Source organism: Zootoca vivipara, chromosome 7, assembly GCF_965207765.1.
Source record: "Zootoca vivipara chromosome 7, rZooViv2.hap1.1, whole genome shotgun sequence".
Lineage (NCBI taxonomy): Eukaryota > Metazoa > Chordata > Lepidosauria > Squamata > Lacertidae > Zootoca > Zootoca vivipara.
Window position 1 is genome coordinate 15,267,349 of NC_142590.1, and position 25,717 is coordinate 15,293,065.

Sequence of the window (25,717 nt, forward strand, 5' to 3'; positions counted from 1 at the left end):
TAAAAAGGGTGGAATGGGGTAGGGTGGAACAGAATGAGGGCGGGGCGGGGTGTGATGGGGCAGGGCATGCTTATACATGCTTCGTCAACTTGCGTTGCACCCCATAAAAAATGGCTATAGACTGGCAAACATTAACTTCATTGTATTCAATGAACTACAAAGGAAGTCTGCAACTTATGCACATTTAGATTTAACTGCATGACATTTTTAAAAGAAAAGTTAGAAAGGTAGTGGGAGTCCGGGAAAAATGGCATTGGCAATCACACTCGCCATTGAACCCAACAGGTTTTGACTATACACAATTCTGGCTTTAGGTGCAATCCACCCTGCATAAATTGTGGTCTTACTGCAGTCTGATCTTACAACGTCTGCAGCAGCATATCTGCTTGCATTCCTGTTGACATTCCTGCAACACCAGAGTAAGGTCAGGGCTTGTGATGGGTTATCCAGTCATAAGAAGTATCTGTCCAAAAAACAAAGCCTTACATTTGAATTCCTCAGTGGGAGGGATGTGCTCTAAAGCATTATGGGCATGCTATTGGCATTCACAGTGCTAGTAGTGGACAACGGAACAATGGAGGAAAAAACCTGTCCAATTCCTTTATTTTACAATAAATTACAATTGGGTTTACTGGATTTACATAACCAAAACACCTGTCCCAACCAGATCCTTAGGTAAAGTGACCCCTGACGGTTAGGTCCAGTTGCGGATGACACTGGGGTTGCGGCGCTCATCTCACTTTATTGCAGTGTTTCTCAACCAGTGTGCCTCCAGATGTTTTGGGACTACAACTCCCATCATTCCTGACCACTGGTCTTGCTAGCTAGGGATGATGGGAGTTGTAGTCCCAAAACATCTGGAGGTACACTGGTTGAGAAACACTGCTTTATTGGCCGAGGGAGCCGGCATACAGCTTACGGGTCATGTGGCTAGCATGACTAAGCCACTTCTGGCGAACCAGAGCAGTGTACGGAAATGCCGTTTACCTTCCCGCCAGAGTGGTACCTACCTGACGCCTCTGGCTTGGAAGCTTTCCATCTAGCAAGGCAGTCAAAGGACCAACATTCAAATTTTGCTGCAGCCTGTCTCTTCAAATTCGCTCGGCAGCTAAGTTTCCACATCCTAAATGGTTGAACCAGAGGAGATATCCCCGGGGAATTTACATTCATGTCTGGGGCAAAAACCAGTACAATCGACTATATGTTGGCAGATACAGAACTACTAACAAAAATAGTGAACCTAAAAGTACTTCCATACATCGAGGGGGACCACTTCCCTTTGCACCTGCAGGTGTCTCCTAAAATCGAGTCACCCTTCCTCAGAACAATGTACGCTGCAGAGATTATCGCTCTGGAGCGACCGGGCTGCCAAGTCAAATGGACTTGCGCACTTGACTCCAAACTGAAGGAGATTCTAACCCCCGAAAAGCTTCGTACAATCTTAGCTGGTTCCGGGGACAATCCCAGGCCCGAGGACCCAATCTCCGTGTACGAGAGCCTGCTCCAGCAACTAAAACCCCATCTTTTCAACACCTCAAAGAAAAGGCCAAATAAACCATAAGCATCAAATAAATCCTGGTTTGACCACACCTGCTTGGAAGCCAAGAGAGCCCTACAAAATGCCTACAAAGCCGCCTTGACAGCTGAAAATGCGGACACCAAGCTTACCATGCTGTCCATGCCCTAAAAAAAGAATACAAAGATCTAATAATCCACCAAAAGAACGCTTATAGCAGAAAATGTTGGGCGGAATTAATCAGTGCAGCAAAATCAAAAGATCAGACATTATTCTGGAAACTGGTGGCTTCTAGCACCCTTAAGACTAATTCCCCCCTAACCTTACAAATTCCACCAAACCTCTGGGTATCATTTTTTCAATCTCTGTATGAGGACACCAAATCCACACCCCAGATCTACAAAATAGAACAACTGGCAAAATGGCCGCCAGTTTCAATAACAGAAGTGAAAACATACATCAACCAACTGAAAACGGCCAAAGTCCCGGACCTAGGCGGCATCACGCCAGAAATAATAAAAGCTCAGGAGGACTGGTGGGCACCATTCTTAGCCAGCCTCTTCACTCATATAGTTGACACTGGCCGCATCCCCAAGGACTGGGGAACAGCCATAATAGTTCCATTCTACAAAAAGGCAACAGAAGGGACCCAGCGAATTATAGGCCAATTAGCTTACAAAGTGTGATAAGTAAGCTCTATGCAAAGCACCTCCTTAACAAGTTCACAGAATGGCTAGAGAAGGAGGATATTCTGGCAATTGAACAAACGGGCTTCAGACCTGGTAGGTCCACGACAGACCACTGCCTAACGTTACAACACCTCATAGACAAGTACAAAACAAGAGGATAGGCCTCACCATTCACCGCCTTCGTAGGCCTAAAAGCAGCCTTCGATACAGTTTCCAGAACCAGACTCTGGGAAGACTACAGGGCACCACAATTGATAGACGGCTTCTGGTACTAATTTAGGCACTGCATGCAAACACGGCTCTCAGAGTCAGGTGCAGCCGCATAGGACACCTAACAGACCCATTAAAACCTACAAGGGAGTCAGGAAAGGGTGCCTTTTGGCCCCTCTACTATTTAACTTTTATTTAAATAACTTAGTAGCCGCACTTAATGACTTAGAACTCCATCCACCGAAGCTCGCAAACCGGCACATCTCAGTCTTGTTATATGTCGATGACCCGGTAATTTTATCCAGAACCCCTATCGGACTCAAAAGGGCGCTAAGAAAGCTCGCTACATACTGTGAATCCGAACGTTTCAAAATCAACTATCAAAAAGCCAAGATACTAGCCTTTGGGGAAAAACCAAAGATTAGAAGCTGGGAACTTCAAGGCCACAAATTAGAACAAGTCACAAACTATAAATATCTTGGAATGGTGGTACAGGCCTCGGGATCCAACACATTTCACACAAATTCTACGGGGAGCTCCATGGAAAAAACCGCAAATTGCATTCTCAAATTCTTTAGAACCCAAGGGGGATTTTTTTGTCCCCGCGGCCATTAAACTATTCAAGGCCAAATCACTGGCACAGCTCATTTATGGAACCTTTCTGGGTCCGCCTTCCTCTACCTTCTCCCCCCTGGAGCGTGTGCAATCCAAATTTCTTAGAGTGCTTCTACAAGTCCCCAGATGCGTGCCAAACACATGGGTCAGACTAGAAACGGAGACGATGAGAGTGGAGGCTCACATCTGCCTAATATCAATTTACAAATGGCTGACATTAAATCTGTTCCCTAGAGGATTAGCTCCATTGATCCTCTGCGACCAGTTCCAGTCAGGCTGGCTGACAGCAGTCCTGAACACCCTCCAGAAAATGGGTTTTGCTCCCCAAGCCCTCTTAAGACTGGGGTTGGGCCAAGCAAAAGCCATGGTCAAACAAAGAACCACAGATATTGAAAGACAACAGGACTGCTCAAGATGCCCCAACTATAACATAGGACAGGGTCCCCAAACTAAGGCCCGAGGGCCGGATGCGGCCCAATCGCCATCTAACTCAGGCCCGCGGGCGGTCCAGGAATCAGCATGTTTTTACATGAGTAGAATGTGTCCTTTTATTTAAAATGCATCTCTGGGTTATTTGTGGGGCATAGGAATTCATTCATATATATTTTTCAAAATATAGTGTGGCCCCCCACAAGGGCTGAGGGTCAGTGGACCGGCCCCCTGCTGAAAAAGTTTGCTGACCCCTGAATAGATGCTCTGGGCTTCCTATTTCCCCCAATGAACAGGCACAGAATCTTTGGGCGTATGGAACTTTTTTGTAGGATCCTTCCAGGACCGGTGAGGGCAGGGCCGAGCTTCTGGTGAGTGTGAAAGCCCTTCTTGCGTTTTTGGCTAAGAGAAAGGAGAGGTAAGCTGCCGGGGCGGCTACCGTATGTATCTTTCTGATTCTCCTATGTCAGGGGTCAGCAAACTTTTTCAGCCGATCTATTTTTTTAGATGTCCCTTCTTTGAAGAGGCCCGTAGGGAGATCCTTGATTCCATGCTGGTTAGGCTAGCTGACCTCACAGAGAAGCAAATATACATCCTGCTCCTGTTAGGCAAAGATCAGAAGACAATCCGGACGGTCGCCAGATTCTGTGTTCAGATCTGCAGACATAGACCTTCTCCTGAGCCAAACTAGTTCGTTTGGAAGTCCTTAAACCCGGCTCCCCAAGTGACCCAGGGCCAGATCTCTGCGGCAGCTTATTTTAAAGTTTTAGTACCTTTACGTTCACTGTATTTTTAAACATTATTTTTTACCATTGTATAAAGTTTTATATGTATGTTTTGTCCTTTGGGAGCGTTCCCTCAAATGTGTTCTAAAAGCTGGTCTCTGACCGTAATAAATTATTCATTCGAGTGGTACCTATTTATCTACTTGCACTTTGACGTGCTTTCGAACTGCTAGGGTGGCAGGAGCAGGGTCCGAGCAACGGGAGCTCACCCCATCGTGGGGATTCAAACCGCCGTCATTCTGATCAGCAAGCCCTAGACTCTGTGGTTTAACCCACAGCGCCACCCGCATCCCTTTAAAACCAGATCCTTACCATAGAATTAAATTAATGTTGCAGTGAATCAGAGGGGAAACACAGCATTCCATCCTCTTCAAAGTGTGGGAGGTCACAATACAGGCAGAGCAAGACATATATTGCTCTTTAGCAAAATACAGAGCATGCAAACTTGAAAGCAATTAGGAAAAATATCCTCTTATGAAAACAATGTGTTGTAGAATATGCATCAAAGTTGATAGCTATGAACCAAAGTCTGTGCCCAGACTTCACATGCAAGAAGAGTCCTGGGTGCCCTTCTCCTCACCCCATGATCCAACAAGCCATCCCTGATTCATAAGCATCACAGGACAGAATGTCATGAGAAGTTCTCTGGAAGAGCACTTTGAATCCTGACCAACATATTTCATTTGAAGAAATGCAGTGCACTAGCTTCAATTCAGCTCTCTGGTATCAATGACTCTGCCTAGCTTAACACAAACATGGGCTTCACTCCAACCCCACACACTTTTGCCATTATAATGTAGGACGCCAGAAGTATGCCAGTTCTAGTTCTGAATACTGTAGTTTAAAAAACAACATGTAAAGCAAAATCATCGGAGGTGGTCACTGTTGGGATATTCCATTCAATCTTAAGGAGCAGACGTGTGAGATTGTTACATGTCACATGTCTGTTTACGTTCCAGCACAGATTGCTGGGTACTTCCATTGTGTATAGCTTTTGTTTTAGAGACTCTTTTTCTGCAGAAATGATGTGTGCAAAAGAGAACAATCTAAACTTGTAACATTTGGGAATCGTGGTTTACAGAGCCTTCTGTATGTTGTTTATAGCTGACCTCTTTTCTTTCTGTTTTCACTAGCATGAGGAATTCTACAGAAACAGATACCAGACCACACTAAATTCATCTTCATCAACATCCTATCAGACAGCCTGCTCTACATTTTTTGGTCTGAACTGGCAAGGTGATACCAAACTCCCCACACTCCCTTCCACCCTGCATCTCCCAGGTCTTTAAGAACTGGGTCAGCCCTCCCTACTTCTAAAAGGTTAGGAATGGGGGAGGGTCACAATAATAAAGTTTCCTTGACCTGCTTCTCCTATCTCTTTCATGATATGCATACCAAATATCTTGCCAGCAGTAGTGAAGAGTGCTGCAGAAAATTCTTTGCAGACAGGAGATAAGGGAACAAGACAGTAGCAATCTCTCTACTTCACCCACCCACCCACCGACAGATTACACAGTAGTAATCATAGTCACTGAGCACACAATTTCCAAGTTATACTGTGAAGACCCTAATAACTCTCCTCCTCTTCAAACCCCCATAGGAACATAAAATATCTAATCTTTTCTATTCCTGTGTTTCTAAGTCCCATTATAATCGCTGCCCAAATATTTGAAGAGAGCATGTCTCTTGAAAACCACTGGTTCAAGACATCCTCTAAATATGATATACCATAATTAGTTTTCAACAAAGACTCTGTTAAACTACACCACAATACTATAGTGTTGTAACATTATAAAAAGCTGGCTTTTGTCATTTATCATGTTTGTAATGTGATCAAACACTTTTAAAAAGAAGACAACATTTAAAACACACATTTTTTTACAAAGAAAATGCATCTGTGGCTAAAATCAATGTTCTTAAAGTGTGAGGTGGGTTTTCCCAAAGGGCCAAGTAGTAAGGTGAAGACATAAATGCTTGACCCAGAAATAGAGAGTGTGATGGCTGGACAGAGCGCAGGTAGTCTGCATGCACCCCCCAACCTCATTTTATGTGGCTCCCAAAGCATCTGAAAACTGTCTCATTCTTTCATCCCATCAGAGTTTGTTCCTTCATTTCCACCTATTTTTTCTGGCTTTTATCCCTCTTTCTACCTTATTTCAGAATAACTGGAATGGACAGTATTTTACTTGTTAAAAATAGATACTTCAAAACTTTTTTCTGATTATACGGCTTTGGAAAAAGAAAGGGGGTTGCCGTCTGAAAACAAATTTGTAGGCTGTTGCCTTGTGTTCTGCATCTGTATGTATGTGTGTCAGTCATAAAGGCTGTGTAAGTCTTAAACCAGTCCCTATATGCAGTGGTGGACTGGATTAGGGCCAGTAGATTGAAGCTGAATTCTGGCAAGATGGAGGCCCTGTGGGTGAGTGGTTCCTAGATCTGGTAGATAAGTTGATTGCCTGTTCTAAACAGGGTTGGATGGACACACACACACGATCATGTGTTGGTTGGAGATATTCCCGGATTCATCTTTGTCACTAGCCCAAATAGCCTCAGTGGCTTGGAGCACCTGTGTTGGCAACTATAATAATTCTTGGATAGGAACAGCTTGGCCACGGTGATCCATGCACTGGTAACCTCAAGGGTTTTGGTAACCTTGGGTTAAAGACACTTTGGGTTACAAACACTTTGGGTTACAATTAATATGCCCCAGGATGAGAATGGAAATTATGCAGTTGTGGTGCAGTGGCAGTGGGAGGCCCCATTAGCAAAAGTGTGCCTTGGGTTAAGAACGGTTTCAGGTTAAGAACGGATCTCCGGAACAAATTAAGTTAGTAACCTGAGGTACCACTGTACTGCAATGTGCTCTATGTGGGGTTGCCATTAAGGCCGGTCTAGAAGCTGTAGCTGGTCCAGAATGCTGTGGCTAAGCTGCTGTTAGAGCAATCTACCACCAGTATGTACCGTAACAGAATCTTACTGCCAATTACCTACTGGAAGGAGTTTGAGGTTTTTACTGTTGATTTACAAAGCCCTAAGCTGTTTGCATAGAAGTTCACCTCTTGACCCTGCTTGAACTCTTCTGCTACATGCCCAAAACGTTATTTTAACAAGTACTAGACCCAGAACTTTTAGTGTGGTACCCACACTTTGCAATGCACTCCCCCCTGGAACTTGTAATCAAATCAACAATTTGTTATTTTAGGCATCTCCTTCAGGCTTTTTTATTCAACCAGGCTTTTACATGGTAGCATAATTTGATAATGTTTATGCTGGTTTTTAAAAAATGAATTAACATATTTTGATTTGTCTAATTTTGTATTTTATTTCTGTTTCTATTAGGTATACCACCACAATATTCTTGAGTGGTGGGCAGTTTATAAATTCTTTAAATAAATAAATAAAGTTATCTCCTTTTAATTAACTGTACCAACAGCTGGTGTAATTGTCCAGAATCAGATGTACAAATTTAAAACATCAGCTTCTGTAACTGAAATGTGGTTTCAGTGAGCCTTTAGCACACAACTGTTATGACAACACTGTAGCACTATTTGTCTATTTAAGGCAAACGTGGTTGAGATGATCACATACAACTTCCTGTTTGCTCAAAGGAGAACAAAGATGTATACCTAAATTTAAAACACAAAGGGGGAGAATCAAATTTCCTTCATTATTTATACCATCCCTCTGTCATTTCTATTCTGAGAACCAAATCCATATACATGATCCCTAATTTAGCATTAAGTTGCCTATACTACAGATATAGGGTGGTGTTCAACTAAGTTTTAATCAGACCCACTGAAATTAATGAACATGACCAAGTTACGGCCATTATTTTCAACAGGTCTACTCTGAGTAAAACTTAAGTTGACTACCTCCTACAAGGATATTAAAAGTTTATCTAATGAACAGATTAACATACGTACAACCACAATGTACATCCAGTTATCGGCATGCAAACAACCTAAATTCTACTTGAAACATAATGTTACTATTTAGGGAGAATAACATGCTAACACTATTGTTCTGAGACTTAATGGAAAATTCTAAGAGCATAAGATGATTTTTCAAAAGAAGCCCACCAAAGTTACTAAATTCAAGCCTATTATATGAAATTAGCTGGCCACATACAACAACATGCAAATCACTTGACACACATCTCCCTCATTTTCAGGCCTGGATGCCTAAGAATTAATTTTCAGATATATAACTGATTACAGAGGCCTCTACATCTTAGGAAGTTAGAAGGTTAACTGATTAACACAGTTGTTATTCCTGCTAATAAAACAGCCTCCAAACAGGAGCACAATTCCCAGTATTTCAACAGAGGGCTGCAGATTGCAAAAGGTGACCCATTGACTGCTCACTGCCTATCTCTGTTTGATGCAACTTAGCAGCACAAACCCAAATGTGACTTCCATTCCTGAATCCTGGATACTTTTTAAGCCATCATAAAGCCTTTTTTAGTTTTCCCATCTGCTTACAAACTTCAGCATCACAATACTGAAAAGTCCTCATGGCTCGTGAGGAGACCCTTCCTGGAGCCCAAAGGGAATTTTCCCTGCAGATTATGAAGGAACAGGACCCTAGTGCTTGCTGGCTTGAAAAAGGCGGGTGGGGCTCCTGCTGCTGCTGTGCTACGGTGCTCAGAGGTGAGAGGCAGGAAAGCTGCTTTTCAGCAGGTCTTCCCTGTATGGCTTTTCCCAGCCTCTCTGGCCTTGTGGTGCTCTGAGGAGGAGGGACTCCCCTGGGTAGAATCCCTTCTATAGCCACCAAATGAAGAAGGTTCAAGGTAAAGGTCCAGAAGAAAAGTCTTAAAATGCTTTAAAAGGACTGTATGAGTTCTCTCTGCTGCTGCGCTACCCCACTCAACAGCTGGTGGTCAGGAAGCCGTTCCTACCATGTCAGTGCAGGGGTGGTGATTGGCACTGCGCCAAAGAGAAAGGGCTGCTATATAGGATGTCAGTCATTCTTTTATGGCATCTGTTCTCATATAGACTGGGACAGAAGGCTGCCTAGCAAGTGGAACAGAGTCAAACAGTCTTCCCCACTTGCCAGACTCAAGACGGCACTTGTGCCAGGGCAATGCACACTCCTGGAGCTCGGGTCCCTGGTGCTGAAGCAGACATATATGGCCAGGTTTCCACTGAATTTTGCTTTGAACACATCCATTCATCCCTTACAAAGTACAGTCCACTAAATAATGGTAAAGTTCAAATGAAGGTTCAGACATGTTTGAATCAAAAGCTTGAACTTAACAAGAAGCCAGCAGTCATTCAGCAGTAATTGCCAAGCACTTGTCTCCTTTTACTTGTTCTTAGATACCACATCAGCAAGATATATAGGGCAGAACCATCTGCTTGATGCCTTTGTATGTTCACCTGCACTAGCCACAAAGCCAAGGGCTGTCAACTTGCAAGCAGTTATCAGCAGCATCCTGCAGGTGTGGCCTGAAATGCTTTGGCCAGAATGTCTGTGAAGACTCAACACAAATTGAAATGTAACCAGCAGTATACCTTGCAAAGTAAGTTTGGTCCAGCAATATTTCCAGTTCTGGGGAAGGGTTGTAGCTCAGTGGCAGAGCATATGCTTGGTGTGCAAAAGATCCAAGATCTTTTGCACACCAAGAGTAGAAAAGCCTGAGACTATGGAGAGTAGATAATAATGTGTTAGATCAGGGTTTCCCAAATGTGGGTCTCCAGCTGTTTTTGGACTACAATTCCCTGACAGCTAGGGATGATGGGAGTTGTAGTCCAAAACCAGCTGGAGATCCATGTTTGGCAAATCCTGAGCTAGATTGACAAACGGTCTGACTCTGTATAAGACAGCTTCCTATGTTCCTAATATTAGACTGAATTGCAATATGAGCTGGAAAACCTGACTGAGAAGGAAACAAATGTTTTGGTTAGCAACCAAACCACCAGGGAAGTGGCTCTCCACCCAAAAGTGATGCCCACTGTGGGCCTAAACAGTAAGCGTCAGGTTCCTTTCTGGTCCAGCAAAGACTAGTGTCATTTTGTTACATAGAAAGGCATCTTTCTTCCTCAATCACACAACAAAAGTGGAAGAAGCTGTCAATGTGAAACTGACAAATCTTAATAATATTAGTGATAACACACTAGGATTTCTGCTTTCTTGAGGCCTCCACCTGATTTTACTATATATATATATATATATATATATATATATATATATATATTTAAATGTAATGTTGTCTGCTCAAATTATATTTTTCAACCTGTTTCTACCAACCTCAGCAGCCATATACAGCCATATACAACAGCCCACCAACTGAAAATGAAAATTTCTTTGAAAGGAGGGGCGGCGTGCCAAACAACTGGCCACCTACAACACACAGTTGGTGAGCTGCAATTCGTGTTTCCTTCCAGTCTATTTTATCTCACTTCAAGATCCAAGGCAGCTTATAATATTAAAAAGCTGATACAAAAGTTCCTAGGAAGCTCAGAAAAGATATTTTATTTTTCAGCATCAAGGCAAGCTTGGCTTAATCCCCAAAGCCCCCCCCCCCAAAAAAAAAAAAAATTACAGCATAATCACAATATGCCAAAAAACCAAGGAGCAACAAAGCTAAACAGGCTTCCTGGGAACTAGAGTTCCAGACCCCGGATTCAGTTACTAAAAAGGCCCTATCATATGTGAACACCTGCCTCATACCAGACAGCCAGGTATGAGGAGGGGAGAAGGAAGTCACAAAGCAAGGTTTTAGATGAGGTAAGGCATCAGTTATCAGAGGTGGGAGGGAAATCTGAGCAATGATGGGGAGAAATTGTCATTGATGTCCAAATATTACATATAAGAAGTAACACGACACCACCTTTCCATCAACTGCAAACTAGAGAAGTGTTAATGTGAATAAACTGACTCCTAGAAGACACGTATTGATTATAAGATAAGAAGCCAGCATTACACTATTTAAAAAAAATACTTCGGCAAAAGGGTTTTTAAGAAATACAGAAAGAATTAGAAAATTTCCACCAATGGACATTTTTCAACAAAAATCCAATAACTATATAGGTCATATTAAGGTCTTTTTGCCTCCTAGCCCAGTCTTTCCTGCTGCTCAGTCTTTGCAGGGAGACCATAATTTTCTGCTTCTGATATTTCTACAGCAACATTTATGACTGTGATGTCATAAACTCAACCCCAACTTCACAGCAAGATCAAGCACAGCGAGCAGATGGGATGCAAAGAAGAAAGCCCATTTAAAATACAAATCTCTTTCATAAAGAAGAAAAGGGTGCAGGCACAGAGGGTGAATGGGTCTCATTTCTAAGTATGACATATTCAAAAGATTATCCTAGCATGAAAATCTATTTAAGGCTAGACCTGCAACAGACCAAGTAACTGTATAATTCACTACATTTTATGTTAAATTTATTAATTTAAGTTGAAGATCAAAAAGTGCTTATCAGTTAGAGGTTGAAAATGCTAGTCAGAGGAGGAAGGACTGTTATCAGTATCAAGATAGAGTAGGAAAAAATGTTTAGAAAGGGGGGGAATAAAAGAGTTATGGTTTTAAACACACAACCTCAAACTCTGCTCATTCAGCTCAGACAGAAAGTCCCCCACCTTCACCAAATGTACATACCAGTAGCTATGCCTTCCTATACAACATTAAGGACCCTATTAGTGGAGGGATGGGGAACACCAGTCCTGGAGGCCAAATGTACCCTCCAGGCCTGTCTGTCTGGCCCTTGAGACTCTTCCCAGGCCACATCTCCCACCAGTCCTGTGTTCTTTAACTGTGACCATGCTTCTTCCTTGCCTTGGTGGAACACAGATAAGAATGTGTGAGTGCATGCAGAAAGCAGCCTACCGTACAAAAGAAGAATTCACCTTAGGTGCTCTGCCCACTTTTGCCTCTGACCCTACCCACCATTGATATGTGGCACTGGAACTACATTTTTAAGAGTTGTTTCCTGTGATCCTGGAATAAAGTTTAATAAATTAGTCCATCATATGGATAAAGCCCTAGGCAGGGCACTGTTTTGTCATTTGAAAAAGACCAGGTCCTTTAAAAAATTTATTTGGTTCAGAATTAAATCCAAAGATGGGAGGGAATGGTAGTAAAACGGATGCAGCTGAAGACCTGGGACACAAGATGAAGATCAAAATTATTTGGAAGTGAATTTGCCAATTGCCTCTATGGCCCCAGATGATCATTAAGTTTCTTCAAATCCTACAATTCTGTGATATTGACCTTGAAAGGGTCCTATTTAGGAAATAAGCATGTGCTGAATTTGTGAATTCAAGATAGAAAAATGACCAAACTAATCTCTTGCAAAGCTGAAAATATTATTTACACATACTGTGCCTTAACAGTCAGATGAATTCATAGTATTCCCAGTATAATGCTGTGTGCTCATTATACTGTGCTACCAACAATTGACAGACTATGATAGGACTCTGCCCTGAGACCAAACTAAATTAAATATAACACAGACAGAAGTGATAATAAGTAATACAGGGTGGAACCTTACACCTGTAAGAAAATAATTAAGATTTTTCAAAAAGTGTTTACTTGTTATTGCCAGAAAATCCTCTCATTTAAAAATACATTGAGGTATTATAACTAGGATGTGGCCTGGAAGGCTGGTCTGAAAATCTAACTCATACAGTGATTATTTCCAAAGTGCAGAGTGTAACTACCCAACTCTCACCATATGAAAGAGCAACCTAGACACAAAGGGCAAAATGAAAAGGGGAAGGCAGAGGAACACATACAAAAGAGACATCTAAAAGCATCAGTCTCTCTGACCCAAATCATAACTAAGGTGGCAGCTGCAGGAGCATGTGAGGGAAGTTAAACCTTAAAAAAAATTAAAAAATAGTAACCAGATCAGAAGCTAAGGCAGGTATGCAATTCAAAGAAAAAAGACAAGGATATCGCTTGGCTTGGCTCAAGAATACTTTCCACCCTCCCCTCCCCACCCAGTTACAGCCCACTTTCCAGTCATAGTGCCCTGAAAAAGAGCTTGCAACAATGAATTACCAAGAGGTCTGAACTATTAGTCCCAAAACCAGAATGAGTTTGATCCAATGATTTCCTTATTCCATCAGAGGAAGGAAAACTTTGGATCTATCCCAATGAAAGTCACTAAAACGATAAACAACAGGACTGAATAAAAACCAAACAATAATTTTACCCTGCCAAAGCAGGCCTTGGGTGTCCTTCCCAACAACCTTTATAGAAGTCACCCTCCAGTCTTCATGAAGAAGTGTAGGAATTTTCCCCCAAGGTGGGGCTTGAACCCACGACATGGTTGAAATATTATGCTGATATGCAGCAACGCCTCGGAGCCGCCGTGAATGCGGCCGTGCCTTGCCTCGTCCTCGCCCGCCCTGCCACCCCCTCTCACCTGCCCGACCCTCCCGTCCTCTCCAGCCAAGCAGGGTAGCCGCCGACGCTGCCAGCCCCAGAAGCACAAGGTGGCCGCCGCCGCGATGTCGTCGGGCCCGCTGGCCCTGTAGCCCCGCCCACGTTCCCACTTCATGGCCCTGCCCATGGCTGGACACACACACCCGTTTTGATCCTGGGTACGCCCCTGTGACTACGTCTGCAGAAGCCTCTGGTTTACACACTCCCCCTTCTAGTGTGGACACAAGAAGGAGAACAAAAGCTTTTGCTTCCATTTTTGACAAAATACAATGTCACTATTTCTTCCAAAGCCAAAGGAACTGTGGTTAATTTACACTGTGGTTAACCCAAACAGGCCAGCATCTATTGTGGCTTGTTCACTAACAAGAGTTTGAAGTAATCAGAGTTTCACAAGTTCAGGCTAACAGGGAACTCTGATTAGTTTAAAAGCAGAAGCAGAAGCTTTCAATCTGCTCTTCATGGCCATATCAGAGGAGCAAACAAACAAACCCACAGTTCATTCAGACTCATTCCATTAACACTAAACTATTGCTTAGCACTGCAGTCAAACCAGCCCAGTGTGGTAGGAGTTTATATAGAAGGCCTTTTATCAAGGCCCAAGCCATTGAGGAATCTAAAAGGTCAGCTCTGGCCCTTTGAATTTTGCTTGGAAATTAACTGGCAACCAGCAGAATAATATGGGGTTGCCAACTCAAACAATACATTCTGGATCCAGCAGAGTTCAGCAGCTTTACACACATATGCACATGGAGTCCACCACAAAACCACACACACAGATGACAGGCCAACCAACCAGCAAAAGCATAGCAACTCTTGCATGATACAGTCCAAGCAAAGTGCCTGTTAATAATCCTACTGCAGCATTTTGGATCAACTGAAGTTTCCAGACTGTTTTCAAGTGCAGCCCTATTCATCCAAGAAGCATGGAGGACAAAAATAGAATACACATAGTGCCAAGTGTGATTATCCTAGAAAAGAAGAACTGAATTGTCAAAAAAAAGTGACTACACAAAAACAAAGAAAAGCTGAGACATACCTAGATGCTTTATAAGAGATCTAATATGAGAAGTACAAAGTACTGGACTGCGCACAAAAAGTCTCATAATCAGAAAATTGTTTGTTTTAACCAAGAGTGAGAATAGTCAAGTATAGGAGGAACTGAATGGAGGACCAAAGACTGAACTTTAAGTAAGGAAACAGAAACACAAGCAAAGAACAAAAGCAACATGCAGTGTTGGAAAGACATGCAATCCAACAGGAACCATGAAATTGTGTTGCACACAGCAGATCAGGGAGTGGGACAAGTCGATAACATGAATAAGTTCAGCCTATGATAACCTGAACAATGATGCAGTCCAAAGACCAAACAACCCACAGAGCAACAATACCTTGGTGAAACTGGCAAAACAGATCCCCAGCATAGACAAACCAGCTGAGATTCGGTATAGAAGCAGCCCATAACAAATATTGCAAATAACAAATGTTGGAAATGACAAATCTTGGCAATGTCCTACATGGCAGTATTTTCAACAACTGATCATTGCTATTGCTCAATGACTAGAGACCTCAGTGCTGTTCATACCATTTCAAAAGCTCCGCATAAAGGCACAAAAACACTTCTGCTTTGGCATGCTGATTTTCTTCCTACAACACTAGAAAAACTTTCAAAGTCTGTGGTCGCATAAATGAAGGCAAACCACATAGCATATTTCTGAAGAGGTTGTTTAAGCTTTCCTGTACCTTTCATACAGAGTGGACCAGACGTAGCCACCAACAATCAACAGTAGAAGAGATGCTGTTTCCTTTTTGAAACATGCATCTTCATTTCACCTCATTTTATTTGTCACAGACATGCAGGATATTGTGTATATTTTTCCTCATGTTTGTATTATCTAAAAAGACTAGTATCTGCTGCCTCAAGTAATTTAGTCCTAACAGGTTTGTTCACAACCCAAGTTGAAGAGGTGTCATTAAGTGCCCCAAGCCTAATGAAACAGCCAAACAAATAAAAAGAACTGATTTACACATTTAGGAACACAGCACTCTCAGGATGGTACCATTTCAAGATGCAGGGAAGACAGCAAATGTGAGGACTTTCTTTCAAGAAAAATTCCATTCAAGTAGAAAATTAGCACTGGCCAGCAGCCTCTCCCTAGCACGCTAACTCTCCACAAGCAAATTAAATGATTCTGCGTGCCAGAAACTAAGACATGGCTCCCTACCTATATCCTTAAATTGTACAGTCCTGAAATAGCATGGCTACTTACAGGGGAATAGCCAAAGAGAAAAATCACCTGCTTAAAACATTATAATTATACATACTGCTAAACACAACTTATTAAATTCATTAGAATGTGCAAATTGAAAAAGGTCAGAAAAGCGAAAGCATGAACTTAAAGTAAGCTCATGTCTCCAATTAAATATTATGTTTGTCGCAACTAACAATAATAGGGGTAAATAAAACACATGTAACATAGTAAACTGTAATTAATTTTCCTATTATTAAAAATCTAGTGTCATAAAAACCAATTTAAGCAATAATTAAGCATATGTCTTTCGATATATTGCCTACATTTAAAAAGATATGTGAAATAAATAACCTGAACATATATTTTGCACATTTAATTTATATGGATGAATACAAATGGCTAAAGTATATTACCTTCATTTTCAGAAGCCTGGCATTTTACCTGTAGCACCAAATCAAAAGTACTCTCTGGATTTTCCCTGGAAGTAAAAACAAAACATTTAATTAGTTATACATGCATCACAAGAATGCAAACTATCTGATTACAAGGGTATTATCGCTGCTTTTGGTTAACATTCAACTGCATGTTGACTTTAAATTGTTATCCTTCTCATATCACAAAGATATTCTTTTCTATCAATCCATGATGAGATACACACATAACTGCATCAAGATTCATGTCCAAAAAACAATTTTCAATCTTGCAGGATAGGTGGTGTTCAAGTACCGTAATACACAATCTGTTTCCACGTGGATCTGACCACTGGATGATGGGAGGAGGGCTCATGTTGGGGGGGGGGAAGTCATGTGAATCCACATGGAGGCAATGACATGCAATGACTCAGATACCCTGACACAAATCAGAAGTAACATTTGCTTTTATGTTCTGAGAAAAATGATTACTTTTCTCCCCAATAGCGAGCAAAAAAAACCAACTACAAATACGAGATTACTTATTTCAGGGGGGCAACATATACAAAACTGTGTTATCTATCTAACTTGTTAGCATGTTTCCTTACAGTCCTGTACATCAGCCAGCTCTTCGTTCATTTCATATTAAAATGCTGAAATAAAAATCAAACTTTTAAAGTCAAAGAATGTCATTTTTGAAAAAAGAACTGATGGAGCTCAGTGGCTGAAAACCACTCCCTATTTAAAGCCATCAGATTGTGGACTATTCTCCCACATAAGAGCCATCAGTGTATCTTTAGCCAGTTTTTTTGGATGAGTGGATGGTTTTCCTCCTGCTACATTGTTGCACTGCTATTTTTGCTGCTCTTGTAACTTTGTTTAGTTTTGTGGTTTTAAACTTTCATTAATTGCATATTGTTTTGAAATGGTGATATTTTAGGTAGCCCACCCTGGGGCCATTTGTGGAAGGGTGGGCTATAAATAAATGAAACCGTATAAATAAATAAAGCATTCAAGATTAAACTGCTTCAGAGTTGGTTTCATGTTGTGAATATGGCTCTGGAAAAATAGCATGGAGCGATTGTTTCCCATGCAAACTCCGTCCCAAGTTCTTATGACAGTACCAGTATTTCCTTCGAATGCCATGTAAATGTTTTGGGAGTCGGTGTAATATACCAAGCAGACAGACCTGGACTAGAGAAAGCTGGGTTTAAATCCTCACTCAGCCATGAAGCCAATCTCACTGCATGACCTTGGGCCAGTCTGGTGTTCACTTAACAATCCTAGTAAGGCAAACCAGTTTATTCAGCCGGGAATAAACTATGTGCTATTTGCAAAGTTGGGATAATGCCAGGATTCTAAATGATGACTTCAGAGATTATTGGCTAAAAAGTGCTTATCAAATGCAGTTTACTTCATATGCATGTAACCTTCTTCTTGAAGAATGCTGGGCTCAGCACGACTAATAACAGCAGAGAAACCAGTATTCAAGCAAGCAGTGATTATTTCAGGTACAGGAACAGCATGTAGATGAAGAGAGAAAAAGAAGTTTCCTCTGAAGTTACAAGAGGAATAAAAGTCACTAGAGGGATGTGCATTGGAGGGGAGATTAGCACAAAACCACCACCCAAAATAACCAATGTAAGAGAACAAAAGAGAGTTACACTGCAGCTTCACTAATGAAGAAATGTTTGTTTAAACCAAGAGACCAGAATCCAGAACCTAAGGGTTAGACTGAAGGAAGGAGAGTCGCTCTTCAGGTAGGAAGAATTTTGTCCATTTCACCGCTGCCTTTTCTGAACCACTTTTTAAAAAAAATTCAAACAAGAACCTTCTCAAGCAAGTTTCCATAGAGAAATGGAAGATTTGTTTGCCCTCTTGGATCAGACAGAGGAACTCTTTAATTCATCATAACAAGAACTGAGTCATGTAATCTTGTGCTGATCTGCTTCCTTATTGGACTCCAATATATAGAGCAGAGGTACCATGTTTCTCCAAAAATAAGACACCATCTTATATTTATTTTTCCTCAAAAAACAACAACACTATGGCTTATTTTCAGGGACTGTCTTATTTTTTTCCTCCTCCTCCTCCTGCCACGGCCGACATTGCTGCTGCGCTTATCACTATGTCTTATTTTCAGAGTATGGCTTTTATTCCTTGAATGCTTAAAAATCCTGCTACGGCTTATTTTATGGCTACGTCTTATTTCCGGAGAAACAGGGTATCCCTTGGAACTTTTTAGTTTTAATAAGGTTTGTCTTTAAAACCCTTTGGGGTTTTTTCCTTTTCTCTGTTTTGTTTTTTGTAATTAATTTTTTTGGGGTAATTAGGTATCAGTGGGAAATTTGAACTGAAATTGAAATATTAACACATACCAATTATGATGTAATTGTGCTAGATGCGGGTGGTACTGTGGGTTAAACCACAGAGCCTAGGGCTTGCCGATCAGAAGGTCAGCGGTTTGAATCCCTGCGACGGGGTGAGCTCCTGTTGCTCAGTCCTAGCTCCTGCCAACCCAGCAGTTCGAAAGCACATCAAAGTGCAAGTAGATAAATAGGTATAGCAGGAAGGTAAACGGTGTTTCCGTGTGCTGCTCTGGTTCGCCAGAAGCGGCTTTGTCATGCTGGCCACATGACCTGGAAGCTGTACGCCGGCTCCCTCGGCCAATAATGCGAGATGAGCGCTGCAACCCCAGAGTCGGTCACGACTAGACCTAATGGTCAGGGGTCCCTTTACCTTTTAAGTGATAATGGTAAAAATGCCAGAAAGACACCTGAGGAGCTATGTGCAAACTAGAAGCTCATATTAAAGAATGTACTAATTTTGTTTTATGTTTATGTTCTTTCTGTATTTGTAATTTAAATTGTCAGAAATAAAAAGATATTTTTTTTAAAAAAAAGTAATAATAGATTCTCAAATAACATGTTACCATGCCCTTGTAGCCCCTGATGAACAAAACAGGTAAATACAGAGTAAGAAGTCATCTTCTCTTGATCATGTGACTGAATAGTAAGTACATAAGTCAAAGCAGATATACTAGAAGCAACTGGAGTTGTACATGCTGCACTCAAGGTCAATTAGAGAGTGGGACAAGTCACCCAAAAGGATGCATAGAGATCATTTTAATTTGTGTGATGTAAAATGCAAGCTAAATTGAACAATATGGTTGTGACTGTGAGCCATTTCTCTCACACACCTCCTTTTTACTACAATATTGTACCGTACATCCTGAACCAAAATTCACAAAAGGTAAAAGCGCCCACCTCCTTAGTCCTTAATCCCCTGAAAATTCACACACACACATACCTAACTTCAATCTGGGGGACGGGGTGTGTGAATTAATACTATTATGCCTATCCACACACAAAATAAGATTTGCCATACAATCCTCTGCATTCAGTGGAGCTTGCTCCCAGGTAAGTGTGAATAGGACTGTAGCCTTATTTGAGTGTCCAATTTGGATCCCTCCTAAAACAGTTGCAATAAAACTTGGGCAGATCAGTCTGCTTCTAACAGCAGAGGTACCCATAATGTCTAAAAAAGAAACTTTATATGATAACAGGTCCTCTAACTGTAACCACAACTTCTTGTCTCAGGAACTAGATAAGCATCTCATCAATTCGGTCTCTGAAATGATAGTAGCAAATTTTTGTGCTTCCTGCTGTGCATATCTACAAATTTGCTTCCACAAGAAGGCCTTTCAAGTTTATTTGTCCTTCACACCATATTTTAAAGTGTCAACCCAGAGCAATAAATGTCAGACAGGCTTTCAGGTCTATTCCAAACGGTTCATCATAAATAGATTACTGTCACTTTGTTAAAGTGGAGGTTAAACTTCTTATCACTTTAAAACTACTCGGAACCTTAAGTTCAGCAAGACTCACAGGGTCAAGGCTTTAACTACAAATATGAGGGGGAAACCCAATCATTCACTTTGCAAATATATCTGCTTTAGAATGGCTAATGCAGTCAAAATTGGCATACAATTCAATGTCAAAACAGTAAACAAAGACCAATCTAGGAATTCTTTGGTATCTTCTGTTCACATCTGGACTAGTCACCAGAATTTCTTTAACAAACTAACAGCCCACAACCCTAAAATGTCCTCTATTGCAATTGAGGAGGGGTCCCCATACCACTGCAGGGGGGCCCATGCCAAACCACTATTTCATAGACTCTAGTATGAGTGTTTTGACAGGCTGCAGAGTCCCCATGATATGCCATGCATATTCACCCAACCACATGCAGACTTCAGGGTGATCTTCGCAGAAATTAAAGCAGCACCCAGTTGCTGTCAAATATATGGCTGACAGTAGGGGAGGGAGGTAGTAGAGAGTACTCCTTCTGTAAGGTATAGGAGCCCGAGTGCCAGATGTTCATAAGGAGGCTGAAAATGTGAACTGAAGATGCTGAGGGAGGGGTTCCCCATGCCGGCTGCCAACTTCAAAACAGCTTCCACCCTAGCCTGCTCTTGTACCTTTAGCAACTGCTTAGTTCCTGAAAGTCTAGGGGAGAAGCTTTTCACAGCACTGTCACCTGGTGAACTGTGCACAGCTCAAGCCGCTGTTTAAAAGGACCCAGGAGGAGGAGACATTTTTAATTAAGTTAAAGCTGTCAGATGTGTAAAGGACAGTGGAAATCTTCAGTTACCTATGATGTTTGTGAAGTGTTTATCAAGAGGGTATACATAAAGGGAAGGATAATATTGGGGGGGGGGTATTTGTTTGTTTCGTTCTCGTTTTTATTACGTACTTTGCATTTTTACCTTGCATTTTTATGCTGCAAATCACCCAGAGATCTACAGCTGAAGGGTGGGACACACTCCCAAGCCTGCTGAAATGGCCAGGGGGGAGGCGGGGATCCGGGTTCGAATCCCCCCAAATCAGCAGCTCATTTGGGTGACCTTGGGCCGGTCACCATCTCTTAAACTTGCCTCTAACCTCCCTCGCAGGGTCGTTGTGAGGATGAACTGCAGGTGGGGTGTGGGGGAGGGGCGGCAGAACCAGGTGATGGTAGGTATATCGATGCAAACATAAATATACGAATAAATAAGACGGGGTGGGGGGAGATGGAGGGCGTGCAGGTGGTCTTTGCGCCATCCAGGTAAGGGAGCTTGCGCGGGTGCCTGCTGACAATGACCCTGACCCGCGGAAGCGGGTGGGGGCGAAGGTCTTTCCTCCGGGGCCTCTCTCTCTCCTGCTCGCAGTGGGGCTGGGGCGAGCGAGGGGGAAAGGCTTCGCGGCCTAGCCCCCCTGGCGCCCCCTCAGCAGTGGCTCCAGTAGCAGCGACCCCTCCTTCCTCCTCCTCCTCCCTCCTCCTCCTCCCTCCCGGCCTCGGCGCCTCGCCCTCCCCGCCGCCGCCGCGTCCACTCACTTGATCCGGCAGTCCATGGTCGCATCTCGGGGGCGCCTCGGAGGAGGGCGGCAGCACCACCACCGCCACCACCCCCGGCGCGGAGGAGACGCGAGGCGGGCGCCGGCCCGGCCTGGGCGGAGGAGGAGGCGGGAAAAAGGGCGCGAGGGTCTCCTCGGCCCTCCTCCCTGCTCGGAGCTCTCTCGCTCGCTCTAGGCCCCGGGGCGGAGGCCCGGCGAGGCTCCCGGGGGCGTCCGGGCCGAAGGTGGCCGCCGGCGGCCTCTCGCTCGCTTCGTCGGCAGCCAGAGCAGCAGCGGCGGTGGTGGCGGCAGCAGCAGCAGCAGCGCCTCCCTCTCTCTCCCCTCAGAGGAGTCTCTCTCCCAGTTCCTGTCGCGGCTTCGCCGGCACCTGGCGGGAAGCAGGAAGCCCGGCGGCGGCCGCCGGACGAGAGACGCTTACCAGGGCCGAGGCTGAGGCTGCCCTGGCCTGGCCTGGCCTGGCCTGGCTTGGCATGAGGGGAGAAGGAGCCGAAGGAGCCGACGCTTCTTGCTGTAGTAGTACCGGTAGTACCGGTAGTAGTAGTGCAGCGACTGAGGGAGATTGCCAACTGACGCGGGGCGGGCGCGCTCCTGCGGGCCTTTTTCGACCACCGGCTGCCCGGCCCGCGGGAACCAGAAAGTTGCACTTTTTTAGCGCAGGAGCGGGAGGACTCGCCGCCGACTCTACTGAACAGCCCCTTTTTTGGAGGGAGGTGGAGGGAAGTTGGCAACCGTCCACGTCAAGGGACACCGTCCACGGCGCTCGAAATCTGGGTTCGAATCGCTGCTTGCGCCCGGCCTTGTTTCCCTGGGCCTGATAATTTCCCTCTGGAAGGGTGGAAGAGGCTCCACCTGTCCCCGTGGGAGCCACCCAGTCTGAAACTGGCAGGGAGGGCTGGGTGTGAGTTTTTTAATATAATGTATATACAAACATACAATAAATAGGAAGTGTGTGCTAAGAACCTATTGTTCGTGGCTGCAGCTTCTCCCCAGTATTTCTTGTTGGCTAACTCAGTCTCAGGGTTGTGAACCCCACGTTGGTCAAAGATTCCTGCATGGCAGAGAGTTGGACTATGATCCTGGTGGCCCCTTCCAACACTTCTATGATTTGAAAAATGATTCTCCCAAAAAAATAAAAATTGTTTGCTGTTTAGATATCCGGCAAGTTAGAAAGCCTCTTCACCACGGGTGTCAAACACAAGGCCCGGGGGCCTAATCCGGTCCGCCAGACCTCGTCATGTGGCCCGCGTAGCCGCCGCCACCATTAGCCACTGACAGTAGTTCTGGAGCCTGCGATTGGCCGAGGGTCAAAACCGGGGGCGGGGCTGCAGGCGGAGGCCGGGGCGCTGGAGCCGCGCTGACGGCCTTGGCCAGTGAATTTCAATTTCGAATGAGGCTGAGGGAGGCGGTGGCACAGCGGCCAGACGGGGAAGTGAGATGCAGGAGGAGGAGGAGGAAGCCCGCCGAGGAGGTAGGAAAGCCCTACAGGCGCCACCGGCAAAGTTGGTGCCGGGACGGAGCAGCGCTGGATTTTTTTTTGGCGGGCTTTGCTGTTGTCTCCAAGAGCGAGTGAGGCGGCACTGGGGAGCCGCCGCCCGCCGCTTCCCTTCCTCTCCTCGGCTGCATCCGGGAGGTGGGCGAGCGAGCAGGCGAAAGGGACGCGGAGTGAGCCTGAGGGGGAAGTAGGCGAAGCGCAACAGCCGCTCTCTTGATGGAGCCGGGTTTCTCTTCCCTCTTCCCCCGTTTTCTCCTCATAGACACTCGGGAGGGTGCCTGGCTTTTGCTCTGCCCCCCACCCCCGAGCCGCCCTTTGGCTTCTCAGTTCCGGCGGAGCTGCTCCCCGGGGGGCGGCCGGGAGGGAGGCGGCGGCGGCGGCACGGGTTCCTGCTCTTCCTGCTCTGCCGCCGCCTCCTCTCAGCCCCTCGTGATGTAGGGCTCCAGATGGAGTCGCCTCGCGGTTTGAGTAGGTGGGAGGGGAATTTTTTTGGGGGGGGGGAGGTTTTCAAGCCTCCTCTGCCTGCAGTCCCAGTAGGGAGAGGCGGCGGCGAAGACGACAACAGTGCGGGTGGGGGGAAGAGCAGCTCTGAGGCGAAGATGCACGTCCGCTGGGGCTGCCGCCGCCTTCCTCCTCGGGAAATCCGCTGCCCTCCCTCAGCGCGAGGGGAAGGGACTCTGGCGCTGAGGAGGGAGGATGTAAAAGCAAAGCAGGGAGTTGGCGCTGCACCGCATGTTCCTGCCCCTCTCCAAAGCATGGGGTGGGTTGCAGCGTGTGGCATCCTGCGTGTGGTTTGGGTGTGCGCAGGGCGGGAGAGGGAAGCCCTCTTTCCATCTGCAGGTTTTTAATCCCAGCAGTGGCTTTCTCCTTCCTGCCGAAGGTTTAGTTGAGCCGTTGATCCCCACCTTTTGTTCAAATTTCCCTCGTTTACATCCCCTCCCACACACGCGCCACGACGCAGGAATGTGATCCGCGTGGGGGCGGGAATGAGCTTACATTATTACAAAAAACAGTAATAATTGAATGCAGTGACAATAATTTATGATAATAAAGAGTGGACGCATAGTCCTACAGACACAACCGGCCCTTTGAGGGTGACCAAACTGCTGATGCGGCCCCCGATGAATTTGAGTTTGACATCCCTGCTCTTCACTCTGTCCACCTCTCCCTTCCTTCTTAGACAAGTTGCTGTATTTCTGCCCCTGGCAGGGCTCCTGTGCTTTTCACAGCTACTTTGATGAAATACATTTAACAGGCGCAGCTGATGTGGAGGAGTCTAATTTTGCCTGTTGAATTTTGCCTCTTGTTGTAGCCGTTAAACATACAAGCAGTCTGCAAGGGGAGGAAGGGGTTGCCGTATTTTGAGGAGCGAAAAAGAGGACACATTTGCTGCGCGACTGGACCTAACCTTTACTTTTAAACTATGAATCGCTATGACGACTCATGGAAAAGAGGGTGTGTCCTGGAAAAAGAGGACATATGGCAACCTGGCCCCCACTTCCAGGATGGAAAACTTCCGTTCAGTTTTCAGCCCCCACAGCCTATGAACGTACGTGCAAGCATATTCTCAGTAATGCACATTAGTTGCTTCTCTTGTGTTCAGAAGTAAATCAAAGGAGTTTATTTCCAAGCAGTTGAGCAACTATCTTAAAATCATAGAATAGTGGAGTTGGAAGGGACATCAGGGGCCAATCCAGTCCAGCCCCTACAAATGCAGGAATCTTCTGCCCAACGTGGGGCTTGAACCCATGACACTGAGATTAAGAGTCAACATACACTTTCAAGGGTGAAAGTTGGACTTCTACAGTCTTTACAATGGAAACTGGTAGGTTGCAGATTTGATCCCTGTAAATGACAGCTGCATTGCAGTGCGTTGGACTCAGTGATCCTCAAGGTCCCTTACAATTCTAACCCATTTGTAAGTGCAGGACATGGAGGTAATAATTTCTCAGGAAATAATAACATGGTGCTTCCACACTAATCTTTTTGGTGTTTACTAACCACCCATTGGTCCTAGACTAGAGAATCCAGATACTGCTCATTCCAAACCATTGCATTCCACTGTCTTTCCCAATGTCATCCCACTTTTTTCCCATGGCCCAATTACTCACAATTTTAAAACTTCCACCATAATTAAAATGCAGTCCTTTCAGATATAAACTTGGCTATGGTTTCATTCCTGTTGCACACTTACCCAGAAGACAGCTCTGTTGAACACCATGCTGCATAGGTTCACATTCTGCAATGCTATTGTTTCACATGATATGAAAGTATTTGTATATGTGTGTTTTAACATGCCTGAAGACACTTTATAACCCTTCCTTTCTGGTTTGCCTGCCTATCCGTCTACCCCAACAATGCTTCATTTCTGTCAGTTTGACTCTGCAGTGCGTTGTTTTCAATCTTGTTGATAACATATGTTGCAGTAGTGGAGTCCAGAGATTGTCTTTTGAACAATAAAAACTTAACTATTTGCTACCTTTCAAACAATACAAACTTGCCTCAACCATAGCAGATCCAAAAGGGCAC

The 25,717-nt window shown here is 44.3% G+C and overlaps 1 protein-coding gene across 3 annotated transcripts in view; it reads right to left on the reverse strand.

The window, feature by feature from the left end:
• DENND1B (DENN domain containing 1B) overlaps window positions 1–22,681 on the reverse strand; it is a 190,844-nt gene extending 168,163 nt beyond the window's left edge. For all 3 annotated transcript variants that reach the window (XM_035123797.3, XM_035123796.3, XM_035123795.3), the window contains exons 1-2: window positions 21,677–22,681; window positions 16,304–16,368 (exon numbers count right to left, since the gene is read on the reverse strand). In XM_035123797.3, coding sequence (XP_034979688.1) covers window positions 16,304–16,368; window positions 21,677–21,693 — 82 coding nt within the window. In that variant the 5' untranslated portion in view covers window positions 21,694–22,681. The remainder of the gene's footprint in view (window positions 1–16,303; window positions 16,369–21,676) is intronic.
• Between the last annotated feature and the right edge of the window lie 3,036 nt (window positions 22,682–25,717).